Genomic DNA, 18,644 nt, shown 5'->3' with positions numbered 1-18,644 from the left:
GAAGAAGGTGCAGTTAAATTAGTAATGAAATTACCCTTCAAAGTTGTTTCTAAGATAATAATATTTTCCCCGTTATCGCCGACATCGCGAAAAGTGTCTTCATGAGACGAAGAAGGTGCAGTTGAATTATCACTGACATCCTTGGAAGCTTTTTTTAAGATAGAAAGATTCCCAACGTTATCATCACTCACAACTAGAAAACTTAAAAAAATTCTTAAAGGGAAGCTGTTTTTTTTTATTTCTTTTTTTCGTGGTCTTCTTTTTTCTTCCTCTTCTGTGCCCCCGATTCATGTTTGTAGTTCATCTGCAGCAAAACACTACGTATATTTTCGGACAAACACACCAAAATATGATATTTTTAATCACTGTATAACTTTCAAACTGACTTCTGATGACGAATGTATACCGAAAACTAAATTCTGAATCGCTGATCTCGTACGGCTAAACGGGCTAAAGAATTTATAAAATATCAGCTATCGCTTACATGTTTATAAAAGTCTACTTCCTATTCAGGCTAAGAGCGACCCTTGGTGTCGTTCGATATTTTTTCTGTACAAGACGAAATTTACGTATATATAGGAAATAGAAATGTTAAAAACTTTCTACGGAAACGTAAATATGTTCTGGCGAGTTGTAAAAAACGCAAAATTCTTAGTCAAATTATGCAATTAATTTTGTTTGTTCGATCTTGAAATAATTTAGAACTAAAAGAAAAAAATTCATTAAGGACATGTGACGAGTGGCTCACGTGACCAGAATCCTACCTTACCACCACTTTTTTCATTTCCCAACTTATTTTCACACGAAGCGCCACATCGAGTTGAAAATTTAGGATAATAAATAAGAAGCACTAAGAAAGTTGGGTCTTGTCCTAAAATTTAAAAATGATCAAAAAAGCGAAAAAAATTATTTACAACAAAAAACTTTTTTCATTATTATACAAATTTAGGACCAGCCCCACCATTCTTAGTGCTTCTTGTTTTATTATCCCGAATTTTAAACTCGATGTGGCGTTTCGTGTGAATGTAAGTTAGGAAATAAAAAAGTGACGGTAAGGTATGAATCTGATCACGTGACCCACTTATCACATGGCCTTAAGGCTAACTAAAATATCTAAATTGCTGTAGTGCGGAAATAAAAAATTTCGAATTTCAGCCTCGTGAACCCTTTGCACGACGTTGAGCATTTTGGCAAGTAGAATATATATCTTACTCACTAATGAGACTATTAAAAAAGTTTTATTCTTGACCAAAATTATACAGGTAAAAAGAATTTCGAATTTTCTTTTCGAGATTATATTCTAGAGTGACTACACCCATAATTTATATAATTATTCCTTAGAACATATATTGTTTGTTAAATTTTTTGAAGTGGAACAATGCGAAAAAAATATATCGCGCATGCAACATTTCGCACAGTTACGGTTCACTGATCCCCCTTCCCCCACTTCCAACAATTTAAGAAAAACATGTTATAAAAGATATTTTAGGAAATATTTGTAACAGTTGGGACTCACTAAAAGTTAACACCGGCAAGCTAGCCACATTCAACCTCGATAGGTAGCTAGCTATAGATATTGCAATTAGAGGGAGGTGCGGGCTGGTTAGTACGGAAATCTACCACTAGAAAGCGCAGAATCCCATTTCCTCGAAAGTAAGCTCATTTAAACCGATTTTCAGAAGGCGAGCGAGTAGTAAGTCGATACCAGCGGGTGAGCGGCCCATCAGTTGTTCGAACGGTCTCTTGCCAGGTCGAGATCTCTTCAGTGCTACTGCACTACAAGGGAAGGAGTTGCACACCTCGATGAATAACCAACGTATCTTTTTTGTTTAAATACACATACGGTGTACACTACTTCAGCTGCTCTAGAATTAACTTGCGTACGCCACCTCGGCTCTAAGAACCATTCTGATTTTGTTTTCGGGCACGCCATCTAGGCTCCGAAAAGTTGATTGATTTTGTTTTGTGAGTACGCCACCTCGGCTCTAAAAAACCTAACCACATGATTAACTGGGTATGCTATCTCGGCTCCAGATTTTTATTTTGATTGTGATTTTTATTTTGAATTTTATTAAAAATTTTATTTTGATTTCATTATTTTCTGGGCATGCCATCTCGGCTACAGACTCGTATTATTTGCATTTATTTATTTCCTCTAGGTGAATCTTAGTTCGCCATTCAGGCATAAGATCAGTTTCCTTTCCTGGGCGAGAAATGCGCGCTATCTCGGCTATCTGTTGCCAACCTATTTTGGTGTACGCTGTCTAAGCTGCCAAATTTAAAACCTCAATTCCTGGCAAACGCTATTCAAGCTGCCAAATCATAAATAATCCTCTCTTCGGCGTACGCTAACTAAGTTACCGTGCTCTAGACTGAACAATGTGATCAATTTCTAAGAGCTGTTAGAATAAACGACAGAATTTATATTATTTATTTTACTTGTGAAATACGATACTAGAGATTATGCTGTAAAGAAAAGGGATTTTGAAATAAATAAGGTTACTTGTTTTAAAATACTGTCTGATTCAATCTGTACCTGCATGTCCTGTGTCAATAGATATAATAATCATCTGGGTAAAAAATATTTAAATTTGAAAGTTTGACGAACTCTTACATATTTATGTGAAATATGGTCGCGGTTATGCTAGGATATAACCTCGACTTCTTTTGCAAAATTCCTAAAAAATGTTACGTATAATTTTTAAAAATTTTATTTTTATTTTGCAATATTCTTAATAGTTTTTGTTCAACATATATCTTTTTCCAAGCATTCTAACTGTGCTCCTACCGAAAAAATGTCTTTGCTTGAGACCTATTCATTAGATTTTTACCTGTGATTTTTCTGTTCGCAAGAGAAGATAAATGAAATAATGTAGGAAGACTGTCTGTAGTACTTTTTCCCTCAACAGATTTGTAACCGCCATGGAAAGCTAGCCTAAGTAAAAAAATCTTTATACGTTAATTGGTTGCAGAGATATTCAAATCTTTTTCAATTTTAATTTACTATGATCAACAGCAAAATAAGAATACATTGTCTTGTGAATTTCATAAGCAATAGTAAGGCTCTTATTTTATACTTGATGTAAATTTCAGCTTTGTATGTTTAAAATAGCTGTAGCAGTCATTGTTTTAAAATTGCCCTCCCCCCCCACTCCGCCCCGCTCAAGTACAGAATTTTGTTGGATACGTGTGCAAAAATAGAATCTATTGAACGGATTGTATGTTTATTCCTCTTTACTGATTGTTTACACGCACCATGGGTCCTAGGAGTCTGATGCTAACATATAGGCTTTTGTTCTGCATATTAACACTAAGTCTGGCACATCATAGTTTTAGGCACTTTTAAGTCCAAGGAGTTAAAAGTGCTCTTTTGGCACTGTTCCCCCACTCCGCACCTTTCTCGGTCACAGAAACAGCTATTTTGAGTACGCAACACGAACATAAAAAAAAACTTATACCATATTTATGTTTCATAAATAAAATTCTTAGCCTTCATATTGTTCATACAATTGGATTCGATATCTCTGTGAAACATTTCCTTCTATTTAGAAAAGTAAATTATTCATTTAATTTTTAATTAATTACGCCCTCTAAATTGAGTGTTCATGCTTAAATAAGTCTTAGCCCACAAGCTGACCTTAAGACCAAATCTTATTTATCCGATTCCTAGCTCATTGGCGGGTTTCTTTACCAATATAGAGTTGAAAATTTGGAAAATAAAAAACGGCCATAAGGAGCGTGTTGACGGTCATTTTTGGTTATTCTACAAATTTAACACCACACAAATGTTCTCTACTGCCTTTTATTTGATTTCCCAAGTTATTATCTTAATACTTAATTTATTTTCGACGTGAGTTGTTAAAAAAAATATATATATCGGCAAATTAAGAATTGGGTATGTATAATATGGCCTTAAGAGTAGAAAGATTCGTCTACCATTTTTTGTTAAAAAAAGTGAAGAAAATTTTTTCCCCGCAAATAACATAGAATGTAAATTGCAAGTAGTAAACATACAAATTAGTAGATATTTTTTGAAAAATTACAGATGGCACGTTCGTACGAAAGATAATATAGCACGAGTTCGTCGGGACGAAGCGAAGGCAGATGAGGAAGTGAAAGCGAAAAAAGCACGAATGCAAAAAGCTGTATGTATTAATTATTATCAACTACATTGACAAGTTTCTATAGCATTAGTGTGTTAATCTGCTAAGGAAAGTAAAATCAATGGCATGCGTTCGAATCGGCCTAGAGCATCGGCCTTCTTAACCTTTAGAGGACGGGGTGGTCGAAATATCGACCACCCAATGCACATTAACTATTTGATGTTTTCGGGAAAAATTTGGTGCGTTCAATAAGCGGAAAATAGTGAGAAACATCTTGGAGACTTTTTGACCTTGATAGTCGTCATTCCAAGGTCAAACAAAAATTTTTTGTGGTCTAAAAACTCGGTTTATACATTCATCTAGATGCGCTCAGTACGAAAATATTCGTTAGCGCACATATCATATTCATGTAGTTAGAGTTCATTGCACTTTTGGTGGGAAAAAGATCGTCATTCTGAGGTCAAGAATGATTTGTAAAGATTTTTTCCACTATTTTTTTAGTACTAGGCACATAAAAACATGCTTGTACCAACTTTGACGCTAAAATAGCAACAAATAAATCAATGTATCACTTGACCTTGAAATGTCGATTTTCAAGGTCACGTCTGCATATAGGTTTTTTTGCACTATTTTTTTCTTACTTAGCGCCTCAAAAAACATGAGTATGCCAACCATAACGCTAAGATATAAAAAAAATGACCTTGAGATGGTGATTTTCAAGGTGAAGGGTGCCTTCAGGATTTTTTTCACTATTTTTTTCGTACTCAGCGCATTAAAAAATATGGGTATACCAAACTATAACGCTGAAATATCATAAAAAGTTTTTTTTATATTAACCTTTACGTTACGGACGGGGGTGGTCGATATATCGACCACCTGTCAGGTCGAGGATTTGAAATGAGTTTTCTGTTGTAATTATGCTTAAATTTTTGGTCAAATGAAGACTCTCAGCAATGCACATTTTGTGAAATTGTATTAAATATGGTGAACCCGGTAATTCACAGCGATTAATTATCTAGTACGATCTAGGATCAGTTTTAAATTTAAGTGCTTTCTTTAGACCTCAGAAGCGTCGAAATTGAAAAACTAAAAAATTTTCTACGGGAAGAAATATTATTGTGGCTTTTTGGATATATAGCTTTCAGTAAGAAATAATGATATAAATATTTACTGTGAACAAGTAATACTTGATCGGTTAGAATTTTCAGGAATACTTTTGTTCATATTTTCAAAAAATGCAGCTCTTAGCAAAATTCGATCTCGAATATAGTTAGTTTCTCGAAGTCCTGGAAAATTATGTTAGTTCACGAGTGTGCAATAGAGACTACTATCCGAAAATCGTAGTTCCCGCAATGTGTTCTAGATATTCAGTCTGTGCATTGTACGCTCTGCATCTATCGCTAGGAACATCTTGACGTACAATGAGGTCACGTTATACTATGTTGGTAATGACACCGTACTGGCGCGTGAGAATGAAATGCTCTGTACCTCTAATAAGTTTTAATGATCTGAGGAAACAAAAGTTTGCTTCTTCTTCAAGGCTAAAAGTTTCCGTGCATTTTATCGTCGAGGAGCGGTTGGCGAAATTTTTCAACCACTGTTTTCTTTACTTTGGCTTTTAAAAGTAATGCATCGAGATGAAGTAATACAATTTCCTGACTCCTAATGTTAAAATTCAGGCCGGGGGTCTCGGCCGCTTGCTCGGCTTTATGAAGGAACGCTCCTTTGCCAATCATCTCGTATTTTCTAACCGTTTTTAGGAGAGGATGCCTTCCATTTGCAACGATGTAAGCTGTATTCAGAACACTTAAAAAAATTTAAAGATATATACGAGGTGTGTTCAAAAAATAAGGTGACTTTATGGTTTTCTTAAAAAAGATTCATTTATTCCTCAATATTTATGTTGTCCCTTTCAGAGTAATCTCCCTCAGATATAATACACTTGTGCCAACGCTTTTTCCAATCATCGATTTTTCCAATTTTTCCAATCGTTGAAAATCGATGACCTTTCATGGGTCCCTTCAGTTTTGGGAAAAGAAAAAAGTCACTGGGGGCCAAATCCGGTGAATATGGAGGCAGAGGCATGACTGTGGTGCTGTTTTTGGTCAGAAAATTTTTCACAAGCAACGATGAATGAGCAGGTGCATTATCGTAATGCAAAAGCGACGAATTGTTTTTCCAAAGTTCCGGACGTTTTTTGCGTATCGCCTCTCGCAAACGGCGCATAACTTGAAGGTAATACTCCTTATTGATCGTACGACCTTGTGGTAAGAATTCCTGATGCACTACGCCACGGCAATCAAAGAAGACAGTGAGCAAAATCTTCACATTTCACCGAACTTGACGTGCTTTTTTCGGTCTCGGAGACTCAGGATGCTTCCACTGAGACGATTGGGCTTTAGTTTCGACGGCATAACCATATACCCACGATTCATCCCCAGTTATAACCCTTTTGAGAAAATCAGGATCATTATTGACTTCATTCAACATCTCCTGAGCGATGGTCATGCGATGGATCTTTTGATCAAAATTAAGCACTTTTGGAACAAATTTCGCTGACACACGTCTCATGCACAAAACGTCCGAAAAGATAGCATGGAATGAGCCAACAGATTTGCCAACATCTTCAGCAAATTCTCTGATGGTAATTCGGCGATTTTTCAACACCATTTCTTCCGCTGCTTGAACGTTTTCATCTGTTGTTGACGTGCTGGGACGTCCAAGGTTCGGCTTCGACATCCTCTCGGCCTTCTTGGAACAGCTTGTACCACTTATACACATTTTTTTTACTCAGAGTAGACTCACCGTATGCAACTGTCAACATTTCAACACTTGTTTTTTATTGCATATTCGGATTCATTGGATAAAAATGCGTATTATTTATCTAAAACATTTTTCTCGTTTCGCGATAGATAGCGCTGTAATCGACGAAATTCAATTTTTCTTCATTTTACTGTCACTGAGAATGCACGCTTACGATTCTGCAATACATTAACAATAAAAAATACAACATTTTTATTGTGACATGACTGACCACGAAAAAAAAAGAATGTTTTAAATCGCTACAGAATTGTTGAACGAGTGAAATAAGAACTCATACATAAAAAAAATACATCGCGACAAACATAGGTAGAACCTTCTTCTTTTTGAAGTTGGTTAAAAATAAGGGCAATAGAGCTTCGGATCTCTCGAAACATCACGAGAGTGTTTACTTTTTTCTTTCCATAAATGCAGTAAATTCGAAAAAATACATTTAAGACAAAACATATTTTAGTTAGAACAAAGATTATTCCGAATACTACTTTACAATGGAGTATCTAACCGTACGAGAAAAAATTGAAATGGGTTTGTTGTACAGAGAAGCTGGAAGAAACCTTGATAATGCTGTCAATCTCAATGTTTAGCGTTTCCCAAATAGAATTGTGTCACATGCTTGATTTTATCGTACTATTACTTTACTATTACTATTACTATTACTATTACTTTCGATGGAAGTGTTCAACCTAAACAAAAAACTCGTAAAACAGTCACTGGAGAAAATAATGAAATTTCTGTATTAGCTGCAGTGGCCAATAATGCTCACGTTAGTAGACGAGAAATTGCTCGTGATTGTGGAATTTCTCAGAGCAGTGTTGGGAAAATTTTGAAACATAATAAATTTCATCCATATCATGTCTCTTTACATCAAGAACTTCATGGCGTTGATTTCCAAAATCGGGTAGCTTTTTTTTAGTGGGCACGTGAACAAATACAACAAAATCCCAACTTTGTTCGTTATGGTTTATTCTCTGACGAGTCGTCTTTTACGAAACATGGGATAGTCAATCGACACAACATGCACTACTGGAGTAGTGAAAATCCGCAGTGGCTTCGCGACGTCGAACACCAGCGTCCATGGACTGTCAACGTATGTTGTGGAATAATTGGCAACAAACGGATCAGTCCCTAGCTTATCGAAGGCAGCTTCAATGGTACAAAGACCATGAGGTTTCAACATGATGGTTGTGCGGCATACTATTCAGCGGCAGCACGAGAAGTTCTTGATCGTGATTTTAATGGTCGCTGGATTGGTAGAGCCGGTCCGATAAATTGGCCTGCAAGATCGCCAGATCTTACTTCACCAGATTTCGTTTTGTGGGGCTACCTGAAAGATAAAGTGTACAAAGAAAAATCAACAACACTTTAGAATATTCTTGACCGAATTGCAAGTGCATGTGCTGATATTTAAGAAGGTACACTTTTCTGTTGTGTAAATTCATTTGAATTTTGGATTAGTAAGTACATTGAAGCCGAAGGTCATAATTTTGAGCACTTACTTTAATTAAAAGATGATTCCCTGAGTACCTTAAATCGTCAGAGCGAAGGGACTCACGTTAATCAAGCACCTCGAATCGTGAGAGGCAAGGGGACTCACGTTAATCAAGCACCCCGAGGGAACAGAAAATTGCTACGTCCACGTCGTTGCTTCTGGGTTACGCTAAAAGTAGTAGTTTGGTTTAAGACTAATTTCGAGTATTGCAGAATCTTAAGTTTGTATTCTCTGTTACAGTAAAATGAAGGAAAATTTTATTTGTCGATTACAGCGCCATCTGTCGCGAAACGATAAAATGTTTTAGACTAATCATTCGAATTTTTATCCAAAGAATCCGACTATGTAATCAAAAAAAGGAGCGGGTGCTAATCTAAAAGAATGCACGTGATCCCAACGAAATCGCGGTAAAATTTCCGCGATAACCACGTCTGACGACCGTGAGATAGGCGGTTACAGTCTGTAACAGAATCAGTACGACGATTTAGCATATTGTTTATATGCAGGGATTATTTTCAGGCTATTAAACAGTGAAAGCTTAGCACCATCAAGAGTGCCGATAATAAGGACGATTAGTTTAACAGAATATCCTGGGCACAACCGTCGGAACTCCCTTATAAGGTCTCTATACCCTTCTTTCTTTACATTCTCCTTGGCTATGATGTTTTTGTCAGCTGGTGCCGAAAATTCGATAACGAACATGGCTCGCTTCTCGAAGTCAAGGAGAACTATGTCAGGACTCGAGTGTGCAACAGAAAGAATTGTCGAGAATATCAAGTTCACTATATGCGGAACTTTTCATTTTTACAATTGACTCAATTTTCCCAGGAGCGTTTAGCGGAGCGATATTAAGTTTATTGCTGTGAGAGCGACAGAGATTGTAATAAAACACTCGTAGTACCGCATTGTGCCTTTGGATGCAGGTCTTTCCCGCATGAGTTGGACAACTAGATAGTACGTGTGTGTCCTAGATGCTCGGGGTGTGCATGGCACGCCCTGCAACCATCATCGGGAATGTCTTGGCTCAAAATATGGAGAAGGTATGTCGAGGTGGAAATGACACCGTCTTGACATGCCAAAATGAAACTCTCCGTACCCGACTTCAATCCGAGTGATTTCAGGAAAGCAAAAGTTAGCTCACACGACACTGACTGATCCTCCACATTTCTGTGGAGGATCCCGTGCATCCTCTTATTGAAGACCTATTCGCGGAAGTTTTTCTCCTATGTTTTCTTAATCAGGGCATTCAGGAGTGAGTGCTCGAGATAAATACGATTTGATGCATTTTGCTCATCTCTGATACTGAAGTTAAGTCCGAGTGTTTCAGCAGCTTTCTCTGGTTCTTGGTACAGAAACGCCACTTTGCCAATGTCTTCGTGCTTCCTGAACGTTTTAAGAAGAGGGTCTCTTTTATTTGCGACTCTATGTGCTGTACCCAGAATATTCCTATTGTGAAGACATTCCAGATTGAATATTCCGCGACCACCTTGACAGCTTGAGATGTAGAGTCGTGGAACAGAAGACTTAAGATGCATGCTTTTGTTCATGTGAATAACCTTTCGTGTCCCGATATCCTTTCCGGAATACGCTCTTCCGATTTTAGATATGAGGAGAAAATGCGGGCCAGATGCTGGTGGGTTGAAGGAAACTTCTTCCACCAGAAGATCTTGATACCATCTTGTGTCGGAGTGGAATAGTTATGTATGCCTCTTAATACTTTGTTCCCCTTCTCGGTAGGGATACTGGATACTGGTACTGAATTTTGCTTGTCTGGAATTCCGAGTTTTAGATTATTCTGCTACTCTAATAATATGCTTCCAATTTTTCCCTCGAAATTAAAATACCGGATTTTTTTGCTACTCGAATTCTAAGTTCTAAATTATTCTGTTACATGAACAATAGATACTCCATTTTTTCCTCTGCGGTATAAAGTACCGGATTTCTTTGCTACTTTAATTCGGCTATATAGATTAATCTGCTACTTGAATAATACTTGCATTCGGAGTTCTGGATTATGCTGCTATTGGAATAATAGATGCCTGTTCTTTTTTTGCTTTTCGAAGTCACAAATTACTTTAAGATAAGCAATTGTAACTTCAATTGAAGAAATATGACGTAAAGCATAAAGAACTCGACGGTAACATTTTTTTTTGCGCAGAACTAAAGTTCATTGTATCAGTAGCATCCAGGTCGGAGATGATAAGTCCATAATCGAACTTCTCGGATTCTTCAATCGATATTTGAAGGTGCGTTGGTGAAGCCACACAATTTCCAACAAGCAAAATCGTAGGTTTTAAAAATACGGTTTTTAGTTTTGTTGAAATATGAATTGTGTCTTGTACACACAGTACCTTTTGATAAAAGGTTCCAATCTGCCAAACTTGCCATTTTGTACGTAGAGAAGGCTTTAGGGAAAATGCTTTGATTATCATCGATTTGAACAATCGAGTATCCCCATCAGAAGAAAATACAGCTAAATTTGTTCCTCTTAAAGCTGTTGCTGTTTTCATCCAGTTGCACCTTTGCAGAACATAGTCGGTTACGAAGCGGTTGTTGGTGCCAAAAAACGCTCAGCAAAGTGCAGCAACTCCATCTTGAATAGGCTGTGTTATTACTACATATTCGTAATTCGTGATAGAATTATTTTGAAAATAATTTTTGATAACTTCTTCCGAAATAGCTCCAAAGGATCTTCAGATAGCAACGCAGTGCACATCTGGTGGTAACATGAAACCAACTATCTGATCAAATCAAAGGTCGCATTGAATACGTACTGTTATTCTTGTCGCATCTTCGCTTATCCAAACGGACGACAAATATATATACGACACAAAGAGTTATATTTCTTTGCCATAACGGTGGCCTCGCGAATCTTTTTCTGCATTAAAATGAGAGGTATCCAATAAAGACGAAAGAAAATGACTGTAATTAAAATTCTTCTTGGCATTTTTCAATCTGCAGATACGTCTTGCTGACCTATAAGAAAAGTTATCGTATTTTTCATTTCCTAGTTTCTTTCTATTAAAATCTCAACTTTGTCTTCGCGTACTAAAAATACGCAGAATTTATAATTTTTTGGATTTAGAATTTTTTAAGTCATCGACTGTTTCCGGTAAGCCCTTATGTTTCTTCGACGGAGTAGCAATGGATGCATAATCTGCATCTAAAACTGTTTCTATATCCGATCTTTTGTTCTGAACTAAACTTTTCATACCAAAATTCGACATTTTAATTTGATTTTTGTCCATTTTTCTTTATTTCTGAGTGTTGATTCTGAGATGTTTCGCATAGTTTGATGTATACCAACGACCTAGAACTTTACAGATTTTTATTGCAGATAAGCAAAATATGCATTATTAGTATTTATTTTAAACCGATGCCTTAAGCATGGGTTTGTATTCGTCTTTTTCTGATAGCATATGTACATAGTCTTTTAGCAGTTTCAAGCCATGTTTCTTTTCGTCTCTAAAATTACTTTCTGCTTGATCTTTTATCAACTTTTTTCGCTGCGTGGTTTTATTCTTAAGTAATTTTACTTCCTTAAAATTTCGCCAGTTATCTCGTAGTTGAAACGCAACGTCACATAAAAGAGGAAAATAACCAGATTAAACACTGCGAAAAAGATTTGGTTGAGTGAACAAAATATTGGTTGAAATATTCCTAGAATATAGTTGTTATATGGACAACAAAATAGATGTTTGACCCAAGACAATTTTTGTTGTAGGTAAATTTGGTTGATTATGCCATATATTTTCGTTGATCTAAGTAAATGTCTTGGTTGATCAAAGTGAAACTTTCGTATAATCCAATCAAATATTTGGGATGATCCAAGAGAATATTTTTTTACTATTTCAAATAAATGATTTTTCTTTTATAAGAAAATAATTTAATGTATTTGGCCAAAACTTGTAGTGCATCTAACCATAAAGGACCCAGCACAATTTATATTGTAAATGGCTTACCATCGAATTGTATTATCTTGTATGAATTATTTGGTAGTTTATTTAACTAGTAAATATCACAAGACGTGACAATGCCATGACAGTCTATTTGCAATATAAACTGTGTAGGATTCGTTAATTGCTCGATTTAAGAAATCGTTCTGTTGCTTTATCAAAAAACTTAATCATCAGGCATTAATAAATTGTTTGGAGGGGTACAATTGGATTGTTTTAAATCGCAGATCTCAAAATGATACACCAGCAAAAGATAGATTAAATAACTTTTTTGATTAAAAGAAATTCGTCTGGTGATGATATGTTGTTGAACGAGAATCTCATATCTGCAATTTCTGTTGTAGCGAAGAAGTTAGTCCTTGTTTCCAAGCCTTTTTAACGATTGGGAGGAAAAAAACCTTGTTTCGATAGAGAATGTGACCTGATGCGTCGTTAGTTAAAAGACTCATTAAAAAATGTGAATTATAACAGTTTTCTGATTCAGATTTTATTGAACATAGGAAAATAAAGAGAGTTTAACTTGAGCTTTCAATTAAAAAAAAAAAAAAATTCCGTGCGGTCTGTCGAATACTATTGCAGTATTCAGTGTCATGTTAGTAATAAACGGTGTATAAATTCACATCATTTACTGGATTATATCAACTCGGAAGAGGAAGTAAAAGGCAGCCTATTGTCATTCAAGAGTAATAAGGCACCCGGCTTCTAAAAAAAGTTAAGGGAGGAGATCCGTAAAAACTACCGAGAAATTGCTTTGATAAATTCTATTGCAAAAAATTTCACTCGAATTCTCTATAAGACGCTTTCTGGAAAATTTTGAATGCGATCATGGTGAAAGAATTCTTCTTCTAGGAGATATGAATGGATGGACAGGCGTCAAAGATCAGGAAGCAGAAACTGTCCTAGGTAATTTTCGGGATCCAATAAAAAATTAGATCGGCGACAGATTAGTTGGCTCATGCTCAGAAAAGGGCCTGTTGTTACAAATACTTTGTTCAGGGATAAAATGATCCACATGTACACCTAGTGTAAAGAAAATAACCACAGTTCAATTGACTTCATTGTTACCGATGAGAGACGAAGACAGCTAGTCAAAGATACAAGGGTCATGAGAGATTTTGAATAACCTTCGAGTCTCTAAAATAAACTGAGGTCAGGGATGGAGAAGCAAGAGAACCAAAAAATGAAAGAAACGCAAATAAAGATTGAGAATTAACAGAAACCGCAAGTGCGGTTGTAGGAAGAATGTCTTGCGATTCATGGTGGAATGATAAAATACAGATTGCCGAAAAAATGAAAGAAGAATACAACAGAACGTTGTACATCACAGGCCTTAGCGATGAGGAGAGAAATAGACGTAAAAATTAGTACAAAGAGAAAAAGAGGTAACTTAAACGACTAGTCAAGCAAAGTAAAGATAAAGTCATAACAGAAGAAGAGAGTCAAATAAAAAACCACTTTGAAGGAAGCAAGAAACTGCTTCATGAAAATAGGAAGGAAAGTAAAAGTAAAGTGTGTTAGCTTGATAAACAGACACGGTGAAATGTTATATTATACAGACGGGATATTAGACGCTTTGAGAGACTCTCTTAGGGAATTATTAAGGGATGAAACTATAGGGAACCTCAACTTATATTTAGAACACGATGCGTTAGAAAACTCAATTGAGAAAGTTTGTGTCATTGAGGTTAGAGATATAATTAAGAACTTACAAGACGGTAAGGCTGCTGGTCTATACAGTATTAACGGTGAAATGCTTAAATACGGTAGCGAGTACATACATCATAGACTGTGCGAATGGATAAATTTATGTATCGAGGTAAGAGAAATCCCAGACAATTGGAAAAAGGGGTATTCGTACCAATATACAAAAGAAGGAAGATAAAAGCAACTATAATAATTACAGGGGTATCGGCTTATTAAGTACCGTGAGTAAAATATTAAAAAATACTTATACGTAGGATAATGAAAATAACAAACAAAAAATATTGGAATTCCAAAGTGGATTCATGCCTGGAAGATCGTGTACTGATCAAATATTTAGCTTAAGGCAGATCACATAACAAGTTCGAGAGTAGGGAAAAAAGTTTTGTTTTGTTGGCATAGAAAAAGCATTTAACAAGATGGGTAGAAGTAAACTTTGGAAAGTCCTGAAAGAGTACGGAGTCAATGGATGGCTATTTATAATAATCATGGACAAGTGTCTAAGAATGGTCCTCTTAGACGAAGAAGGCGTGGATCTCGAAACAGTAAGAGTACGTGGGTTAGCGTTCGCAGACGATAAGATTGTTATGGCAGGATCAATCGAAAACTTGTAAAGAATGCTGAACAAACTGAATACATCGTCTTAAATGAAGAGGGAATAGAACAAGTTGATAAGTACGTATATCTTGGTAGCTTATTCGCTAGTGACAGAAAGATATATGAGGAGTTAGATTGGCGCATGAACGATATATATCAAATAAAACGCAAATGGAAACGTATAATTATATTATTGTACCGACTGTTCTATACGGTAGCAACACATCGACCATTCAAGAAAAGAATAAAATTAAAATTATCGTGAATGAGATGAAATTCCTGCGCATAATATGAGGGAAAACTCGGATGGGCAAAGCTAGTAACAAGATAATCCTCAAAGAATGTGGTGCAGAAGAAACACTAGTTTTCACATGGGAAAGAAATCGGTTAAGATAGTTCGAGCATGTTGAGAGAATGAAAGATAAAGGGCTAACGAAAAAAGTGCATCAAGGTAAAGTAAATGGAAGCGTGCCCAGAGTTAGATCGTGGAAAGAATTGTCAGAATTTATTAATGAGATCCTAACTAGAAGGGATATAAGAAGCTACAGAAACACGAGAGCTTGCATGAAAAAATGCATGGACGTGAAGGATGCTAGAGAAGTGTGCCAGGAGATAAAATTATTATGACAAATAGTGAATGTAAAGAGTTTTATTAGAGTGAATGGCGCCTGAAGCAAAAGACCTTGGATACTAATGGGCCCGAGTGGGGGAACTGACATGACGACTTTGTGAGGCCCTTCACTTGGGGTGATTGCTAGAGAGATTGATCTGCAACGTGGTTCGGAACAGTGTTGCGGAACGAACGTGTTACTTAAATGAGTAGGACGAGAATTTTAAATCAATTTAAAAAAACCTATACCTCCTTCCTCACATCAATTCCCTCCTCACCGAGCGAGTCATGCCTACCCTGAAAGAGGAATGTCTTAATGGTATAATAATAAAAAATTCACACTTTAAGAGATCTGCGAAGAAAATGGTTACAAAGAAGCGTGGATCATTTATTCTACTTCACCCTTTCACTGTCAGAGACACATATATGGGCAAAAAAAGTCGATCCACTTGTGCATCATTAAACATATGCGGGCATTTGAAAATAAAATTATTTAGCGTTGTCCGATTTAATTGCACTATAAAATATTAAGGTTTTTGGGGGTCGCTAAATTCAAAGCTGGTATTGGATTTTCAAAATTCAAAATGACGGATCCAATATGCCGGACATAAGTTATTAAAAATGTTTGGACCTTGATAAAGTTGGTGAAACTTAGGTTTATAGGGTCAGTGATTTAAAATCGGATGTGGTATTTTTTAAATTAAAAATGGCAGTTCTAATATGGTGGAGATGAATCATTTAAAATGTTTGGACTTTGATCAAATTGATCATACTTAGGTTTTTGGGGTTACCGATTACTAATGTTTTATTTTTTAAATTGAATATGGCGGGTTCAATATGGTGGACATTAATTATTAACAATGTTTAGATCTTCACTGTAAAAAAGGTTGTGGAATTTCAGTACGCTAAACGTATGTAAAAACTGGACTCACGTGCAGCGGTGTTAAATTAGTATAGAAATGTTTAAAATTGAAAAACAGTGTAAAATTCTCAACTGAACTGAAATTTAATATGTGACGTAAAAGAGAACAACGGAAAGTGGAAAATTTTTCCAAAATATCAACCTAACCTCAAATACTTAAATCATTAATATCATATTAAGAATATATTTATAATTAAGCAAACTTATATGGCATAATATTTATAATTTAAAATCAGTCACTCGCATTTATGCTTTTGCCGAAAGTAAGCAATAAAGTTTGCAAACTAAAATGTACGTTCGCTCATAACACGCGAACAAAAGAGCGAAAAAGAAACTCTATCGCGAAAATTACACAAATGTGGAATATTATACGGACGAATCTAAAATCACTATAAAGTGGAGAAATTTTCGTTAGAAAATAAAAATTTATGTGCAGTGTGTAATTTACCAGTCTGGAGAATTTTATTATGTACAGCGTGAGTCCTTTTTTTACACACTCTGAACGTAGTGATATTTAACACGCTGTATTAATTCAAGCAAAGTCATAGAATTAAACCTGTAAGAGACGTCATTTTGGGGTCGTTGGACCGAAATATGGTGTTTTATTTTAAAAAATTCAAAATGGCAGATCCAATATGGCATACATGAATTATTAAAGTTTCCGGACTTTGCTAAGATTGTTGATACTTATGTTTACAGGGTCGCTGAATTGAAATCAGGTGTTGGATATTCAAAATGGCGGATCCAATATAGCGTTCCAAAATTATCAAAAATGTTTAGAATTTTATCCGTTTATCCATATATATGTTTTGACTTCACTTTAACGAGCGCTTATTTCGACTCATTTTTTTAATTACTTACATTCAGCCTACATTTAACATCAGATTTCGAGTTAGCGATTCCAATAACATGAGTATCATCAATTTAATCAAGGTCCGAACATGTTTAATAATTTACGTCCGCTTTATAATTTTTAAAATCCAACATCAGATTTAATTTAAAAGGCCCAAAAAACGTAAATATGAACAATCTTATCAAGTTCTAAACATTTTTAATAAGTTTGGTTTATCATATTGGATACGAGATTTTGAATGTTTTAAATTAAGATTTCGATTCGGCGACTTCAAAAACCTAAGTATTGCTAATTTAATTAACTGCCAAACATTTTTAATCATTTATGCCCGCCATACTGGATCCACCATTTTGAATTTTGAAAAGCCAAAACCAGATTTCGAGTCAGCTTCACGAAAAACCTAAGTATCACCAATTTTGTCAAGGTCCAAAAGTCAATTTGGGCACACTTATTTTAGATAAGATTGACTAGTGATTAAACGAAGGTTTTTTTTTTCTTTGACCAGAACATATTTCACAAAGCAATACGGGGTGTAAATTGTAATAAAAATTGTACTTTTTTGTATATAACTCTGCCAACAATTCTAATTTTGATTTTTCTTTAAATCCTTCCTTCAATCATGAGCTATACTCACCTGCTAACAGAAAAAATGTTTTTTATTTCCGATAAAGCTATCTTTTGTAATCCTAACTATCGCAAGGATACTTTTTTCCAATGGGTCTTTGAAAATCAGGTAACCCCTTTATGTATTATATTTTATTTCGAGGATGTTTTTTGATCGACGCAACCATTTTCAAGAAAAAATGAAAAAATATAGCTCTTCGTTAAAACATGCCTGCCATTTCTGCTGGTGATCTTCCTGAGTAAGTGCTTTGATTTCCTTTCTGGAATGGAAGCTTCTAATGTGTCCCTTAAGGGTTTACATTTTTCTTGCACCTTCTTCCCTATTCCTTTCTTTACACACCCCCCACACACTTACTTGGTCGTGGGAGGGGTTCCTACAGTTTAAGGTGGCTTCTGAACCACCAAGAGCAACAGCTTTAAGTACTTAGAGAAAATCTTTTTCTCTAGAGGTGCCGGTCCCACGACTCTCCGGAGATAAACAACTCCCTTGCTGGGCTAGTATCACCGCATGGACTGCCGAGGCTCTTCCAGAATTCGAGGCGGGAATCAAACACACAAGCCGACGGAGTGAGTCCAAAGCCTACGCTGAAGCCCCCACGACCATCATCCCACTTGATTTCCTTCCTTCGATTCTATTTATTCTATGAGTAACTGCATAATTGACATTAGACATGAACATATCCTAGTTATGCGCTGATAATCGTTGCATTTGGAAGCTGCGATATCAAAACCAGTTTTCCCGATATTATCACTGTATAAGCTCAGCTTCTTTTGATAGTAAGCACTGGGACGCCAGTGCCGTTTCAGTGTCTGTTGCGTGTTCATTTCGACACCTTAACAGCACGGTCATATAATAGTCCTATTGTACTCGTCACGTACTGGCCGGGCAGAGTGATTTACCGTAGTGGACCACCACCAACCCAAATTCCTTTTTGAAATGTTCTTTAAATTATTAACACGTTTTTTATT

At 35.9% G+C, this 18,644-nt stretch overlaps 1 protein-coding gene across 1 annotated transcript in view; it reads left to right on the top strand.

Moving 5' to 3' along the window:
- Positions 1-18,644, top strand: part of LOC117174898 (leukocyte receptor cluster member 1 homolog) — a 125,121-nt gene that overhangs the window by 103,114 nt on the left and 3,363 nt on the right. Inside the window, exon 2 of the mRNA XM_033364326.1 lies at positions 4,046-4,145. Coding sequence (XP_033220217.1) covers positions 4,046-4,145 — 100 coding nt within the window. The remainder of the gene's footprint in view (positions 1-4,045; positions 4,146-18,644) is intronic.

This window comes from Belonocnema kinseyi, chromosome 6, assembly GCF_010883055.1.
Source record: "Belonocnema kinseyi isolate 2016_QV_RU_SX_M_011 chromosome 6, B_treatae_v1, whole genome shotgun sequence".
Classification (NCBI taxonomy): Eukaryota; Metazoa; Arthropoda; class Insecta; order Hymenoptera; family Cynipidae; genus Belonocnema; species Belonocnema kinseyi.
This window is presented reverse-complemented; position numbering and strand designations above follow the sequence as displayed.